Source organism: Aspergillus ibericus, assembly GCF_003184845.1.
Source record: "Aspergillus ibericus CBS 121593 unplaced genomic scaffold BO80scaffold_3, whole genome shotgun sequence".
NCBI lineage: Eukaryota > Fungi > Ascomycota > Eurotiomycetes > Eurotiales > Aspergillaceae > Aspergillus > Aspergillus ibericus.
This window is the reverse complement of record NW_020292101.1, coordinates 849107-864002: the sequence shown is the minus strand read 5'-3', so window position 1 is coordinate 864002 and position 14896 is coordinate 849107. Positions and strand designations below refer to the sequence as shown.

General features: G+C 50.6%; 6 protein-coding genes across 6 annotated transcripts; 3 read left to right on the top strand and 3 right to left on the bottom strand.

Annotated features, from left to right (window-relative positions):
• Positions 1-17: 17 nt before the first annotated feature.
• BO80DRAFT_490510 (MIF domain protein) lies at positions 18-3134 on the top strand (the record flags this gene model as incomplete). The annotated part of the gene is made up of 7 exons (XM_025723640.1): positions 18-296; positions 347-404; positions 946-1372; positions 1516-1985; positions 2402-2520; positions 2575-2633; positions 2703-3134. The coding sequence occupies exons 1-7, from the start codon at positions 101-103 to the stop codon at positions 3132-3134; spliced, it is 1761 nt and encodes a 586-aa protein (XP_025579795.1). The 5' UTR covers positions 18-100.
• Positions 3135-3446: 312 nt separating this feature from the next.
• On the top strand, positions 3447-4445 carry BO80DRAFT_461323 (CENP-X/MHF2 family protein). Its single transcript, XM_025722442.1, has 2 exons — positions 3447-4141; positions 4243-4445. The coding sequence occupies exons 1-2, from the start codon at positions 3470-3472 to the stop codon at positions 4288-4290; spliced, it is 720 nt and encodes a 239-aa protein (XP_025579794.1). The 5' UTR covers positions 3447-3469; the 3' UTR covers positions 4291-4445.
• On the bottom strand, positions 4408-6337 carry BO80DRAFT_373019 (tRNA-dihydrouridine synthase family protein). The gene is made up of 2 exons (XM_025716543.1): positions 6030-6337; positions 4408-5979 (listed from the first exon to the last, which is right to left on the bottom strand). Exons 1-2 carry the CDS (start codon positions 6195-6197, stop codon positions 4540-4542), a joined length of 1608 nt encoding a protein of 535 aa, XP_025579793.1. The 5' UTR covers positions 6198-6337; the 3' UTR covers positions 4408-4539.
• Positions 6338-6697: 360 nt separating this feature from the next.
• BO80DRAFT_398047 (WD40 repeat domain-containing protein) lies at positions 6698-8571 on the top strand. The gene is made up of 3 exons (XM_025717410.1): positions 6698-6851; positions 6904-7733; positions 7783-8571. Exons 1-3 carry the CDS (start codon positions 6830-6832, stop codon positions 8398-8400), a joined length of 1470 nt encoding a protein of 489 aa, XP_025579792.1. The 5' UTR covers positions 6698-6829; the 3' UTR covers positions 8401-8571.
• Positions 8572-9922: 1351 nt separating this feature from the next.
• On the bottom strand, positions 9923-10870 carry BO80DRAFT_499105 (putative heme/steroid binding domain protein; the record flags this gene model as incomplete). Its single annotated transcript, XM_025724171.1, has 2 exons — positions 10493-10870; positions 9923-10435 (listed from the first exon to the last, which is right to left on the bottom strand). Exons 1-2 carry the CDS (start codon positions 10727-10729, stop codon positions 9923-9925), a joined length of 750 nt encoding a protein of 249 aa, XP_025579791.1. The 5' UTR covers positions 10730-10870.
• Positions 10871-11864: 994 nt separating this feature from the next.
• On the bottom strand, positions 11865-13907 carry BO80DRAFT_137357 (GTR/RAG family Ras-related GTP-binding protein). Its single transcript, XM_025713650.1, has 6 exons — positions 13833-13907; positions 13711-13768; positions 13014-13117; positions 12863-12964; positions 12130-12813; positions 11865-12084 (listed from the first exon to the last, which is right to left on the bottom strand). Exons 2-6 carry the CDS (start codon positions 13714-13716, stop codon positions 11928-11930), a joined length of 1053 nt encoding a protein of 350 aa, XP_025579790.1. The 5' UTR covers positions 13717-13768; positions 13833-13907; the 3' UTR covers positions 11865-11927.
• Positions 13908-14896: the final 989 nt, after the last annotated feature.

The window sequence follows — 14896 nt, the reverse complement described above, 5'->3', positions numbered from 1 at the left end:
TGAAAGCAATATATAACCTTCTGGGAGGTGTGATCTGTAGTATCCCATACACACACCTCTCAAGACCATTTCCAGACTGCAAAACGGCTTCCTCGGCACCATGGCTTCAGACCTACCATCAGAGACACAACAGGGACTGCACGACGTCCCAGAGCAGGACAGAGAACGTACCCCAACTCCCCAGCCAGAGGCTCAATCAAGGACCCCTACGCCTACCCCAGAAACGGATTACACTCCCTTCAAATCGACCATATCAAAGCCAGAGCCTGTGGAGAATAGACTTCGTCCTGCAGCAGGTAATTCGTCGAGGCTCACTTACTAGCGTGTTGCTAATACCGGACTAAAGACATCATCAATCGTATCATTTGGGACCCTGCTTTTGATCCTGCCAACTATATTATCGGGTATGAAGATCGGTTTGAAGGACGCCTGGAGGCTGGCTTTAACTCGTGGAAGAAAGAGACGACCGACGAGGAATTCATTCCTCAGCATCGCATTCTCTATATCAAACGCAGCTCGGATGGTGAAATTGTATGGGATCGGAGACGGAGGATTGACAAGATATTCCTTAGTGGAAACTCTGCTTTTGACTATCTTGCATTTCTTAGCTGAATATGATTTCCAATATCCGGCGTTGTCGGGTATGTTTCAAGATCACTTTGAGACCTCAGCTGGCCTGCGACCGGTCACTCAGAGTAGAAAGTGTAGTTGCCTTTTATGTATTCAGGGCAACCCTGACTGGGTTGATTAGCTCCTGCCATACTCGGACATGTTGAGCAAGCCGGGAGAGCAACAAGGGCAGGAAACTCCTCATCAAAGTCCTTTTTCGCTTTTTAAATACCATCAGCAACTATCTCAGCACCCCTAAGCCAGCCATACGACCGCATCTTACTCTCAGTAAAAAATTGGCCCTCTCATATTCACCTACGCCGCAATGACCTCGAGACGCCACCGAATCGACTTCTCTCTGCGAAGACGACGCAATAACCCGTCGCTCACATCATCGGGAAGTCTCTCGCCAACCGTCCCTGTTCTCCAGTCACCCGTGACATTCCAGGCATTCGCGACAGTAAATGTCTCCGAAACGACCATCAAGCAGAAAAATAAGCTGGAAAGGACTCCTGTGAAGCCGTCCATGTTTCTCGAGGAGAAGGACGATGATGACACTCCCGTGCCTGCTCTGGCTGGACGTGCCCCTGTGGATGTCAAATCAGCTCAGGTCGAGCGCAAGAGTGTCGAGGAGAGACCAACGACTCGAACAAAAAGCCAGTACTTCGAAGACGCATTCAGCACCCGGGGTCCATTAAGCTCGCCAAGATCTCAGATCAGTCAAGACTCTGTTGTGGTGGTAGAGATCAAGATGAATACCAAGGTGCGTGTCGGTATAGTTTCTCTATGCTGTCTCCAGTGATGGGCCTTGTGCCTGATGGCTAACCTCTAAAACAGATCAAAGAACTGGAGTCGCTCGTCTCTGACATTTCGTCCCATATGGCACGCATCTTCCAAAAATCCGAGACTCTTATGATGACTACCATCCAGGAAGACGCATGCATCCACTTTGGAAGATCGAGTCTGCCAGCGTACCTGATGAAGGTCTTTGCACTGCCGTATCTCATCGCGCCAATAACCAATCTCCGCAGTACCATTTTGATCCAGGCGGCTCTTCAAGAAATCATCCATGTGGCACCAAACCGTGGAGTCATTCTATACATACCGATTTCTGAAGAAAATTTTGCGACCAATGGGGTAACAATGATGGGTGAACTCGCACGGTTGGAGCGCTCTTCGACAGATCACGGTCCTGGTTTATTCAAGAACATTTCACGAACCATGAGTAGAAGGCTGAAATCCAGTAGCTCGCAGAGCGCACCCATTTCTGTGGCAACAACCTCCTCATGGGCCTGTGGTAACGGAACGCAGGCATCCTCAATGACTGGAAAAGAATCGCAATGTAGCGATACTTTGAAGGATGAGGGCAAGCCAAAGTCTGGCACAAAATCCAAGGGCTTTCGTCACTTTCTGTCCCGTCAAGGCTCAGAACGACTCCAACAATCCGGCAACAAGCAGTAGCCCTGTGCTGTTACTGTCGTTGTTCTCATGAAAAGCTTACTCTTGGCGATTTCTTCTATCTCAACTTGCTCTCTCCTTGTCTCTGCTGCTATCGTTCACGTTCTCGTTAAGCGAATGTGCCATATCTTTTCTCACGGATCACTTCTGCAGTCATGAGCGAATTGTGTGAAGGTGCCAACGAGGGTCATGGTATTCACTGTAGCTACATTCCTTGGATTGGTTTTCCCTTTGTTCCTTAGCGCGTTCTGCTTTTGCATTTGATGCTCTTATTCCTGCACTTGTTCTCTTCACCTCATTCTTGATCCCCCAGTATCCATAAAATGAATGATAGAACATCCCGGAAGCCAGTTCACAGTGACATCGTACCGATGGAGTCGAGCAGCACGCATGGTAGAGTTGCAGAAATCCAAGGCAACATTTTCGATGCCCCAGATGGAGCAGGACTGATCCGTACGTACTGCCACCAGCCGCTGATGATAAATTGAATAACCGGTCGAAACTCAGATGCATGCAACTGTCGAGGTTCCTGGGGCAAGGGAATAGCAAAAGCCTTCCGACAAAGGGTGAGTTTGGGACTACTCTGCTCAGGTCCATGTTTGCATCAACCTTTAAGTTGTCTAACTTTTGGATAGTACCCTGCCGCATACGAGATATACCGATCCCACTGTCGAAAGTGTTCCTTTAGCCTCAGATACAACAATGTCCCGAATGAAGGGGGCACACGAAAGGTCCGAGTGCCGGAAGGCACGGCTCTCATCATTCCACCTCAGAAGAAAGACTATGAAGGTGGGATGAGCAAACGACACTGGATTATCTGCCTATTCACATCGCGCGGGTTCGGAAGGAAAGTTAGCCCTGAGGAGATAGTTCTGAAGAATACCGAACTTGCCGTTGCAGATATGCAGAGACAACTCGATCAGCTTAGGGAAGGTGAGGGTGATGTTTCGGAGCTTTGGTCATGTCGGTTCAATTCTGGGCTATTCGGCGTTGAGTGGGCTCGTTCGAGGGACATATTGGAGAAAACTGGGCTTGAGATCACTGTGGTGAGACCGAACGAGGAGTGAAGCTCTTGTCTTTCCAAGGAAAAGTCGCTTTTATGTTGCTTTGCTGAACAGGGTTCTCGAATATTTATGTGTAGAGGACAGTGAGTACTGCAGGCTCGATGAATATCCCACTATCGCAGCTTGGCGCATATTATCAGACTTTTCCAATCAATCAATAATGAGCACATAGAATTTGCCGCTGGATATAGTACCCTTGATGAAAGATGACGATGTAGACACTCATATAGATAGCAGATCACCTGACTTCGCGTCACGGTCCGCGATCCCGACCCATCGCGACGCCTCCAAGTGACTATCCAGAACTCCCAATCTTCAAAACATAACCCATCCCCAACATGCCCGCAGAACGAAAGACCGCGCCAAAGCGCCGACAGCTCCCCTTCAAGCCCCCAAGCCGGACCTCCGCCTCTGCCTCTACCTCAGCCCCGGCCCCCGCTCCAGCATCACCACCAGCAGCATCCGCCTCATCCAAACCGAAACCCAAGCCCAAGACCAAACCAACGGACAAACCCAAACCCACCAAACCACGAGCCCCTGCCCCAGCAAAAGCCACAAAAGCAGCCTCCTCAACCAATCCCAAACCCAAACCAAAAGACAAAGGCAAAGGCAAAGCCCCAGCCCCCGCCGCCCACGACTCCGACACCGACACCAACACCGATACTAACTCCATCCACTCTGCCTCCCCCTCACCTTCAGCATCAGCATCAGCATCACCATCCGCCTCCCCAGAACCCGAACCCGAACCAGATTACATCCTCGCGGAAATCATCCACAAAGACCAACAATCCGACGACGTCCTGACCAACGACCCCGTGATCCCTCCGAAGCTCTTGACCAGATTACTGCATCATCATTTCCAGAATCAGAAGACCAAGATCGCCAAGGATGCGAATACTGTGGTTGCGAAGTATGTGGATGTTTTTGTGAGGGAGGCGTTGGCGAGAGCCGCGTTTGAGAGGAGGGAGGCGGTGGGGAAGGGGAGTGTGGTTGGGGATGGGTTTTTGGAGGTTAGTTTTTCGGTTTCTTTTTCTTTTTGATTTTGGTTTGGGGGAGGGGGGAGATGATGTTGGTGGTTGACAGGTTACTGACTGACTGTGTGCTGTTCTAGGTTGAGGATTTGGAAAAGATGGCGCCGCAGCTTGTGATGGATTTCTAGAAGGGATTAATTGATGTGTTTGGAGTTATGGGTTGGAGTTTTATGATACCAATGTTTGTAGATGAGGATTTGGGAGACTTGTGTTACTACTAGACATGCACACGGGTATATTGAAATGTGTAGATGTAGTCTATGTACCATCGAGTCTGGCGTCTAATTCTAAATCTAGCAATATGGACATGTAGTCAGCTATGCCCGGCTGGGTATAATGCTATCCCGTTACTCCGCAAACACCAATGCTTAATCGTATCAACCGCTCACCAAGGCGTCCGGGGTAGTAGCCTTGTTCGGGTCCCCGGAAGGAGTAGAAGATTCCTCTGCGGGAGTGGCCTTATCCGACGACTCGTCCGCCTTGGGCTTGTCTTCCTTATCATTACCCTTCTTCTTGATGGTAAGAGCGCCCAGCTCGACAGCCTCCTCGGGGAGGGGTCGAATGTGAGGCTGACAGATCCACCAGGGTCTGCCATATTCGGCAATAGTCGCCTTGGATCCGGTCAATTCTTCATTAGGAGACCGCTCGAAACGTTCCGGGAACTGTTCGTATTCCTTGAGACCTTTCTTGATAGCCTGCTCAACGAGCGAGAGGACGTTTTCAAATGCGGGCATGTCGCCGGGTCTTGATCTTGCGAGCGCATCACGCACATTTGTGTGTTCTGAGACCATGGGACGAAGGAGCTGGAAGAGGTGTCCCTGCATCACGCCAAGACTGGGAGAGTTGGCCTTCTTCGACTTGTCGCGTTTCTGTCTCTTCCTGGGCGGTCCATCTTCTGCTTCCTCGGTAGACTCGGGTACCTGCTCAGGTTCCTCCACGGCGTCCGATGGGAGATAAAGAGGCTTCCTGTCCGGAACAGGCTGCTCGAGCACGTACTTATAGATGATATCCAGGTAGCGTCGCAACATAGCATCGATGCGGTATCCACCCTTTCCGTCCCGGCCTCGCCAGTATTCTCGTCCTTCACTACCGACTGGAGGCGGCTTGCTGAAGATCGCTGGGTCGGACAAATTTCCTTCGGCACTCATCACGCCGTCGGCCCCTGTTGCTTCCAGACAACGGTCCAAATCGTCATAGTTCAGATTGTTGCCATTCGCGAAGATGACAGTCTCCGGGGGGAGGTTGTCGCGCAGGTAACGAATATAGCTCCAATCAGCGATCCCAGTGTTGTGGCCCTTCTGTTCTCTCCTCCGTCCATGTACCGTGATTATGCTTGCTCCGGCGGACAAGATCATTTTGGCATATTCGAGCGTCTTCTCTTTGGTCTCTTGAATGCGGAACTTGGCAGTGACGGGGATCGGAAGTTCGGTATGCAGTCGGTTGATCAACCGGTAGATCAAATCCCAGTCTTCTTGAAGAAAAGCTCCGTAGTGACCCCTCCTCGCAATACCCTGAGGACATCCCAGGTTCAAATCCACGGCATCACAGTATGGCACCACATGACGGGCAGCCTCCAGGAAATCATCCGGCTCGTTTGCGCAGAACTGTACGAATAGCGGCCGATCGATCGAAGGGTTTCCATCGAGGTAGGGCGATTCATCGTTGCCTTTACCGGCAGCAGCGCGAGTCGGGTGGAAATGCTGGACACGAACATTGGCTTGTTCACGGAACAGGCGCGCATGGTACATGGGGGAGTATGCGAGGACCTTTTTCTGGTCCTCCGGTGACATGAACGACCTAGTGAGCATGCGCCACGCCTCGAGAACGGTTAGTTGGAACTAAGCAATCGCTCGCGATGAAGACTTACGAACTCAGATCGGTCCACCATGGGTGCGACGATGTACTTTGGGCTTCCTATGCTCTCATAGAACTCTCTTCCAAGGAGCTTCTTCCTCGGTTCAGCAGGTGTGGTCGTAGGCGCATTTTGGTCTGCGACGCTTCCTTGCGAAGCGGGGTGTGTCTCCGGGACGGCCATTTTCACGTTGGGGCGTAGGAACTTGGGGATGAGCTGCCCCAGCCAAGGGGGAAAGGACCGAGGGACACGAATGTTTACGGATGAGAGAACTGCTTGTCCTCGAAAGGAGCAATTGAAGAGGCGCGATTTGCGGAAAAGTGGATTCTGGAGTAGCAATCATGCGGATGGGGGCTTTTTTCCCGCCGATTAATTTATTTCGGAAGGGATCAACGTTGATCCTCTTATCTTATCCAGCTGGGGAACAGCACGAACGCCACGCAGGATTGCTCTCAACATGCATGATGGATGCGTGGTACAAGGTCTAGTCTGACTGCAAATAGACACAAGGTATAGCCTGGGCGTTGAACTTCGTTTCATTCCGTCTGAGGTGAGTCTGGCATGGCTAGCTGTACAAAAGTTGTGCCTTCATAGGTTGCTTAGGTAATCACTATGAAGCCTTGGCGCCGTCGAATAAGTGGGTTCAGATCAATAATGGAAACCTCAAAACATCCCCAGAAACATTAAATCCCGGAGCGTGTGATGAAGTACAGCGCTTCGGATGTGCATGGTACCTGGCGTACATGTACGGACAATAATTTCTGCATTGTGTCTTGAGAACAGTTACTGAACCACGCTGCAGCTGACAATCAACAATGGACTCCACCGGAGCAGGGGGTGAGCTTATACCCGTTGTTTGGTAGCAAACTGTAATGCTGATGACCGGCAGTCTCAACTTCAATTTGTCTATCCGAAGATGGGGATTATGCTGCGCAGTTGAATGGCAAAGACCTGGCCATTCACCTCGACCCAGCTTCTCCCGAATTTAGAGAGATACAGATCATCAAGCTTAAGGATATTACCTCAAAATCTCTGAAGTTCTCGCGATCAAAACCCGTTTTACCTTCAAGCACGCACTCCTATGCAGGGGTCAGCTTGCCAGGGCGACGCGTGCTTTGTGCTAGTGATGCCCGCATCCTGATCTGGCAGCTAGAACCGTTGCAACTGCATGCAGAGATTGAAAGCATTGAGTCCGGCGCTACATATGTCGACTTTGGCGGAGATGAAAATGAGATCATCTTCTTCCATGCCTGGAACACGAAAATGACCGTGTTCGGACTGGACTCTGGCCGCAGCCAGGTTATCAAAAGCCCCAAGTTTTCAACCTACAATGGCTTCGGGTACCGGCCCAAAACAAGGCAGTTCGCTGTTCTTTTGAAGCCGGATGCGGTTGATCTACTAACAATTCATGAATTTCGATCTTACGAACTCATAGGGCGAGCAGTTCTGCCTACGGTAGACGCTCAAGGACTCAAATGGAGTCCAGACGGGAGATGGATAGCCGTATGGGATGCTGCGAGTGCGGGCACCAGAGTCCTCGTTTTCACGGCTGATGGACAACTCTTCAGGACATACAGTGGCCCTCCGGGGCTCGATAGTTCGCTCGACCTTGGTGTTAGAGCGATAGAGTGGAGCCCTGTTACCGGGCAACGCGGTGTGTCAGAACTCCTGGTTGTTGGAAAGGTTGACGGGACTGTTGACGTCCTCAAGACACGGACAGTAAGGTTCCCTACTTAGATTCTTCCGTGATGTAGAACTGACGGTCTAGTTTTCTCGCTCGATCACGCTCTCCCATGTCTTTCAGATAGAGCAAAATTCTCCCAGTGTCTGGCGAGAACGCTACGCCGGGGATGGGGACCTCGAATATGCTGAAGCGTCCAGCTCATCTGCATTTGGCATGCCTGCCGAGCCATCCGGGTCGCCTCGGGGCGTGTCGATCATGGCCTTTAGTGCCAGCGGCACACTTCTGGCCACTGTCGATCAGACGCGACCGAATATTGTTTGGATATGGGACCTGGAAAACACCCCTGTCCTGCTGTCCGCTTTAGTTCATGAGCACGCTGTCAGACAGGTGGTATGGCATCACTCGAAGATGCAATTGCTTATAACCACAGCGAACACTGCCTATGCTGCCGTGCGGTACTGGTCCCCATACAGCCAGCCGCTAGTTGCGCGCGTCCCAGTTCCACGAAGCGAAACCGGGCGATATGATGTGAGATGGCTATCTTTCGATGAGGACGACGATTCCAAGTTCTGGTTCGGTACGCCGGACGATTATGTACTTGGTCATCTTGAGAATGTGGAAGGCTCACCGCAATTCAAGGTAACCAGTACTATCAATGGCAAGGCGAAGAGAAGCAGCTATGGTCCGAGCACGAGCAGATAGGCGTGATACGATCTATGCGTTATGAACCCGCATCCAACTACCCCATGATAACCAGAACTAATTAATTCCCATGCGACATCATACTACTCATCTACTGCACATCTAATGGCTACGAAGACTCCGGCATACTTAGGGTCCTTCTTCCTTGACCTAAATACCAGGAAACAGCACTATGACCTATGTACATAGAAAACCGAATGAATCCTAATTCATGCCCAGGGTAGCATGTCATCTATACTGGCACTTAGTACTACATAGTACTAAGTGCCCACCATTGAACCACCTTAAACCTCGCCATCCATCGGGCCATCTTCCAGACCCTCGGGCTGTCCCCACCGACCAATCACAGCGCTGCCCCCGTAGCCAATGCTAACCGAGCGGGCCCAACAGCCCAGGGCTTAGGGTTCGACCACACGTGACGCTGAGTCATCCCCCACTCGAATTTCGCACTTGGGCACTCAAACTTCCAGCCGTTCGATCTGTTGTGCAGCTCTCCTCCGTCGAACAGCTACATCAGACAGTCAAAATGGTGAGTGACCACCAGCGCCATGTAGACCGATGAGGTCGTGCGCGCGCATGAAAATGCGTCGTTGATATACTAACTGTTTCGCCTAGGCTCCTACCAGAAAGAAGTGGTCCAAGGGCAAGGGTACGCTATATCCCCGTTTTCATCCCCTCCCATCCCATCCTCGAAGTGAATAGTCGGACGGTCGATCGATCAGAAGGAGAAGGAGATATATGTTATCGGATAGCGACGGCGCAGAGAGAAGACATGGGTCGCAGAAATGGATGAAATGCAGGACAAAATCACTGACGATTATTCTGGACTATAGTCAAGGACAAGGCCCAGCACGCCGTCGTCCTCGAGAAGCAGACCGCTGAGCGTCTCAACAAGGATGTTCAGTCCTACCGTCTGATCACTGTCGCCACCCTGGTCGACCGTCTCAAGATCAACGGCAGCTTGGCCCGTCAGGCCCTTGCTGACCTTGAGGAGAAGGGACAGATCAAGAAGGTTGTTGGTCACTCCAAGATGAACATCTACAGTACGTTCATACCCGCTTTTCCCTGGTCATGGAGGTATGAGGAATATGCTGACTGGGATAGCCCGCGCCGTCACCGCCGAGTAAACGTATGACGCTATGAATGTTTCCTCGCGGTCCCTTTTTCTTTGTGCTACGAATGATATCACTCAAAATTCGGAAGTCTGGCTGGGCGATTGATGTATAGTGTCAAGTAAAATTGACTCGAATCAACCTTATCTGTTCACTGCTTTCTCGTAGGGTCTGATGGACTGTAGGATGTATGTCTGAGGGATATGGCTTGTACCTGCATTAGGAGAATCGAAATCTCCAGGCAGTGCAAGTACCCAGATAAGTGTGCATAGTACTCCGTACACTACTAAATCTTAGCCTTTTCACATGTTATCTTCGATAAGTCTCATCAATCTGATAAACCTAACCACTAAGCCAAATATTTCATACATCTATACCACCCCCCATCCCCCCTTCTTCCCCATATCACTCTACTCCTTCCCCTTCACACTCCCACCCCCCTCCCTCCTCCCCCTCTGCTGCTTCGCCGCCGTACACAACTCCCTCTTCTCCTCCTTAGCAATTACCTCCTCAAGCCCCACCACCTTCCCAACCTCAAAATACTTCTTATGGCCCCTAAAAAACCCCTCCCAATGCGCGACCTGCGTCTGAATCCTCTGTCTCGCGATTCTCAAATCCTGCTCTCTCCGTTTCTTCCTCTCCCCACTACTCAACATCTTCTCTTCCTCGGGATCATCAATCGGAATAAACATCTCCTCGACGCCACGCATATCGGGCGTCAAGTCTTCCTTGAAACATCCCGTCACGAATGCGCGGGTTGCATCCCGCCCCGTGAAGAAGTTGTAGTGGCCGCCGGCGCCGTAGACGAGGGGGTTGGCGCTTACGTCGAAGATGGTGCCGTTGACGGAGAGGTAGATTGGGAGGGTGGGGTCCGTGCCGTTGTAGAGGGAGAGTTCGGTGGGGGTTAGAAGGAGGGGACCTTGCTGGGGGTGTGGTTAGTATTTGGTTGGTTTGGGTGGTGGTGGAGGGGGGAAGGGTACAATGTAGCGGAGGACGACGGGCAAGCGTGTGAACCAGGGTCTGTAGCCGAAGAGGACGGATTCAGAGCCCGTCATGTAGTAGGATAGACCTAAGGTGGCGATTATGAGTGTGGCCAGCACACGGAGGATGTCGAGGATGCTGATGCCGCGGGCATTGTTGGAGGGGGTGGATGTAGAGGTCTTGGGGGAGGGTTTGGAGGAGGATGGCTTGTGCCGTTGGCGTAGTTCGGAGGACATGGTTGTGGTTTTCGTGTAAAGATGGTAGTGGGAGTTAGTTGGCCATTGGGTTGGGAAGGGATGGATAATAAGTAGGTAGGTAGGTAGGTATGGAAGTACTCCGTAGCTTGTAATTGGAGGCGAGGGATAGGTGGAGGATGGAGGTAGCTTAGTATTTCCGCGCTCTCCGTTCGCTGTTTCGGAGTCGCATGGTGTGACATGTGCCGAGTATAGTGCTCTAGCTTCATTTTACTATGTAATTTAAGGATCGCAGTGTACTACTGTACTACGTACAGTGCTTTAGTCTTGAGTTACTTGAGGGATAACTGTATAATTCAAGGTTCTTTTGATTATGTGCATATTCTCTAGATAAAAGCTATAGGTACGGAGCACATCCGACAGCTTCTGACGGCCATGCTCTCCAACAGCCTAGCTCAATTCATTATTTCCATCTGGGGTTTATATCCAACCGTATAGCCGATAAAGGTAATATGGCATGGAACTAGACTTATATCCAGTTAGCTAAGCTCGACTTTCCGATAACAAGCTCAGAGCAGAATGAACAATCTCGTCAGACATCCAAGGAAGTTATACGCACAGTGCCGTCTAAGATGGGTTCTCGACGACGGCTAGCGTGGAAACTGCGAATGTGGACAGGTTTTCATCATCGAGATGGGGGTGTGATGCATGTGTAAAGAAATATGACTGACTTACCATAAGATAATGCTGTCAGAGATGTGCTCTATACAATGCTGGGAAGTTAGTATTGGTCTCGCTGATAGCAAATATTTCAATCCATTTTTGAAATCACGAACAGCGCGAATGCACGCTGAGAGAAACTAGCGAAGAAAAAAGAATTTCGAGATGGCTTTATGCTGGGCGGGAAGAAAGTTCCGCCGGGCGGGTCTGGCGTTTCTGCCTTGGTGCCTCAGGTGATGCTACAGAGTCTACGCATTATTGGGGTAGAATCACATAATGGTATTGACTATCGACCGAATAAGTACTATCAAAGTACAAGCCTCATCCTAAGCCATCAAGAAGTATTGAATCTACCGGAGATCCACAAACCCCCAATGTCTCAAGATAGGGCTTGATATCCGGGTTGGCAGTCATCCCAGAGCCTTGGTCTCGTTACTCCCTGTGCTAAGCCCCAAATTGTAGGGACAATGGTACAAATTAAACAACTGTGCTGATATTGTTTGATGTGACCCTGGAAGGCTTATTCCTCGGTTATTCTGTTCTGCTCCTGATCTTGTTCCCAGCTGCGAGAGAACACATCATTAAGGGCTTCCTGGAAAGTACGGCAGTTCATGTCGATCAAACCCTTCTTATCCTTGGACTCGGGGTTTCGGATGACTGAGACAAGACAAAGGTATCTAGCACATGTTAGCATGGTAGGAGGTGGGGTCTCGGCCGCCTACTTGTTCATCTCCAGCAGATGGATCATCGTCTCATCATGCAACACAACGTGGCTTTCGGCCTCCTGATTCTGATCACCCTTGGGCTTACGGTCCGGGTGGTCCCAGGAATACAGTTCCGAGATGTCCACGATAACATCAATGTAGTCGGAACACATTTCGTAGCAAGACATATCGACGGGCCGAGTGTCGGACGCAATGTAAATCTTGCTCAGAACGTCAAAAAGATAGGTCTTCTCGAAACCACAGTTGTTGGCAAGCGTGTTGATCAGGTTCTCCAGCGTTGAGAGGTTGGGGATGAGCTTCTGAATGACCTTACTGAAGGCCTCAAATACGGAGTAGTCGTAGATGGAAGTGAGGTAGTAGTGGACCGGGGCATTCTCGTACCCGGCATCACTGAGCTCGTCTGAAATGAGCTGGACAATGTCCTGGAACGTATCGGTGCGGTATTCATCCGAGAGTCCGTCCACCTTGTGGATAAAGACTTCGATGTTGATATTGGGATAAAACTGCTGGACGGTCAAGATCGTGCGGTTGAGACGCGCCACAGAATCTAGGTAGTCATCCTGAGCGTCAATGACCCAGACAAGAGCACCCAGGCTTCCGAAGATGTTCTCAAGATCGAAGGACGGCTCCAGGTATTCCAGCTGACCCGGGAAATCCCAAACCTGGAAGTCCATGAATGAACTATTCGTCCGTCAACCCCGCGTCTATCGCACGAGACATTCGTACTCACTGGATTGAATCCTTCTGTATACGGGTCGTGGACTCCAAGAACAGTGTCTCATTGGGTGGCATTTTGTGAAAGACAACACTAGCGATGGACGACTTGCCGCTCCTGGGAAAAGTCAGGATGATTACTGTCATTCAATGGCAAGGAGACCTACCGACGTAAGCCCATCAGCATAAGACGAGGCTTGGCGTCTTGAGCATTATTGGGGGAACCATGGCCTGATTTTGTGGAGGGCTGCTCCAACGACTGGCTCGTACCCTGTAGAATGTCCTCAAGCATTAGCTGTGCGTCGGACTTCGCTAGAGGTTGTGTATGATTTCCAGTAAGATGGCTCTCCGAGCCAGGTCCAATCCAACGAGGCAACTCCATCACCCAATCAAGTACGCACAAAGCTATTGTAGAAGGATGATTGCGAAACAGAAAGACTACAAGAAGCAAGTTGGGACGCATAGGTGAAGGCTTGAATCCCATGTCACATGCCTTCGAGGCTTAAATGTGATGAGAGCGTGAAAGAACCTGAGCGGTCGCTGAGGGCGCCTGACACGTGCATGGCACACTCACAACAGACTTGCGCTCTCTGTTCAGACATCTCTGAGATTATAACCTAGGAACTTTCATTTGAGGAAGGGGGTTAATTCCTGATTTTGCCAGTCTGATGTTGGAGGTCATCTTTTGACACCTCCAGCACAGCAGGGGCTACCATTGCATGGGCAGCAACAGGAAAAGGAAAATGGAATCGAGCTCAACAAGGCTGTCCAATTTCAACACCAGGAAGGATGCTCACGGAAGCCCACAGCTCCACCCTGCAAGTTCTTTGGGAAGGGGAAAAGAAGAGTGGGTAGTATCCTTACATCCATGGCTTTAGGTTGATTCGAACTCCGTGTCGTTACCAAAGGTAATGAATCCCACCTGGAATAGGAGATTAGCGGTTTACAGGAAAGTGCAGGCATCGAAGGGGATAGCAAAGACCTACCACCGATATCAACGTACCCCGCGGCAAGAGAACCAACCGGTAGAGAGGTTCGATGAAAGAAAAGGATGTACACAAAAAGAGAGACAATTCAAGTACGCAAGTTGGTGTTCACAATTCTCACACAGGAACCAGAAGCTAGGCAATCGGCCCAGCAACAGCAGTATCTCTCAGGCTACTGGGACGTGGTGTTTGCACAGGACAGATGGATGAGTGTGGCTCAAAAAGGTGTGAATCTCATGGCTGGAAAGACCACTCAGCCAAACAGGAAAGGAGTCACGGGAGGGGAGGCTCAATCCTCTGGTTATATCATACGAGTGAGATGTATAGACGGGCTGGCACAGGCAGAACACGGTGGATCAGATGGCCTGCACAGGAGGGTGGAGGTAAAATGGTGCCAACAGTTCTTCCAGGTGTGTCACGATGAATGGTTGAACCACCTGGGGAGTCTCAATTCCCAGCAGTGCTCTAGTGCCGATCACAATGGGTTTAATTGAGGATTATTGAAAGAGATGCGGTGCGTCCACGCGATAAGCTCGGGAGTCGCGGCTTGGCACGGTGAAATGCTACTGCTTGCACTCTCCGCCTTTGTGCGTTTCCTCCCCGCGCTGTGCTTCAATGGCATCAATCAGTTTTGTCTGACCTTGCAGTTGCTCTCTGAATGGCATGTCTAGGATCAAACCTTCTAGCGATACTATGAGTACAGCTGCAGTGCTACACCCTGGAGTGCGAAAGATACAAACCCCCATCTACAACACTCCGTTCCGCAATATATATACAGTCTTTGCATACTTTTTGCGCTTGTCTAGCGCCCGATTTTGAGATCACGCTTCCAGAGCCTGACTTTTCTTTCTACGAGGCTATCGAATTCTATGCCAATATCAAGCGTGTGCCATCTTTCACCCATCTGCCCCGATGCTCATTACGGCCTGGCGGGGCTGGATAATGACGTATCTAGTCCAAGCAGATTGGGCATCATCGACCCTCTTGAAACGGTCGACTGGACGGAGAGCTAAAGGATTGACTTTGCATTTGCGTATCATGTCACGCGCCTGATCGACAAAACC

What these genes read in the sequence shown, in the direction of transcription:
- BO80DRAFT_398047 (XM_025717410.1), top strand. Translation starts at nt 6,830, where the DNA reads ATGGACTCCACCGGAGCAGGGG. An exon ending in GGACTCCACCGGAGCAGGGG is followed by an intron (nt 6,852 to 6,903) that starts GTGAGCTTATAC and finishes GATGACCGGCAG; the next exon opens with TCTCAACTTCAATTTGTCTA. An exon ending in ACGTCCTCAAGACACGGACA is followed by an intron (nt 7,734 to 7,782) that starts GTAAGGTTCCCT and finishes CTGACGGTCTAG; the next exon opens with TTTTCTCGCTCGATCACGCT.
- BO80DRAFT_461323 (XM_025722442.1), top strand. Translation starts at nt 3,470, where the DNA reads ATGCCCGCAGAACGAAAGACCGCGCCAAAGCGCCGACAGCTCCCCTTC. An exon ending in TTGGGGATGGGTTTTTGGAG is followed by an intron (nt 4,142 to 4,242) that starts GTTAGTTTTTCG and finishes GTGCTGTTCTAG; the next exon opens with GTTGAGGATTTGGAAAAGAT.
- BO80DRAFT_137357 (XM_025713650.1), bottom strand. An exon ending in ATACAGAAGGATTCAATCCA is followed by an intron (nt 12,814 to 12,862) that starts GTGAGTACGAAT and finishes ACGGACGAATAG; the next exon opens with TTCATTCATGGACTTCCAGG. An exon ending in CATCTGCTGGAGATGAACAA is followed by an intron (nt 12,085 to 12,129) that starts GTAGGCGGCCGA and finishes AACATGTGCTAG; the next exon opens with ATACCTTTGTCTTGTCTCAG.
- BO80DRAFT_373019 (XM_025716543.1), bottom strand. Translation starts at nt 6,197, where the DNA reads ATGGCCGTCCCGGAGACACACCCCGCTTCGCAAGGAAGCGTCGCAGAC. An exon ending in TGGTGGACCGATCTGAGTTC is followed by an intron (nt 5,980 to 6,029) that starts GTAAGTCTTCAT and finishes ACCGTTCTCGAG; the next exon opens with GCGTGGCGCATGCTCACTAG.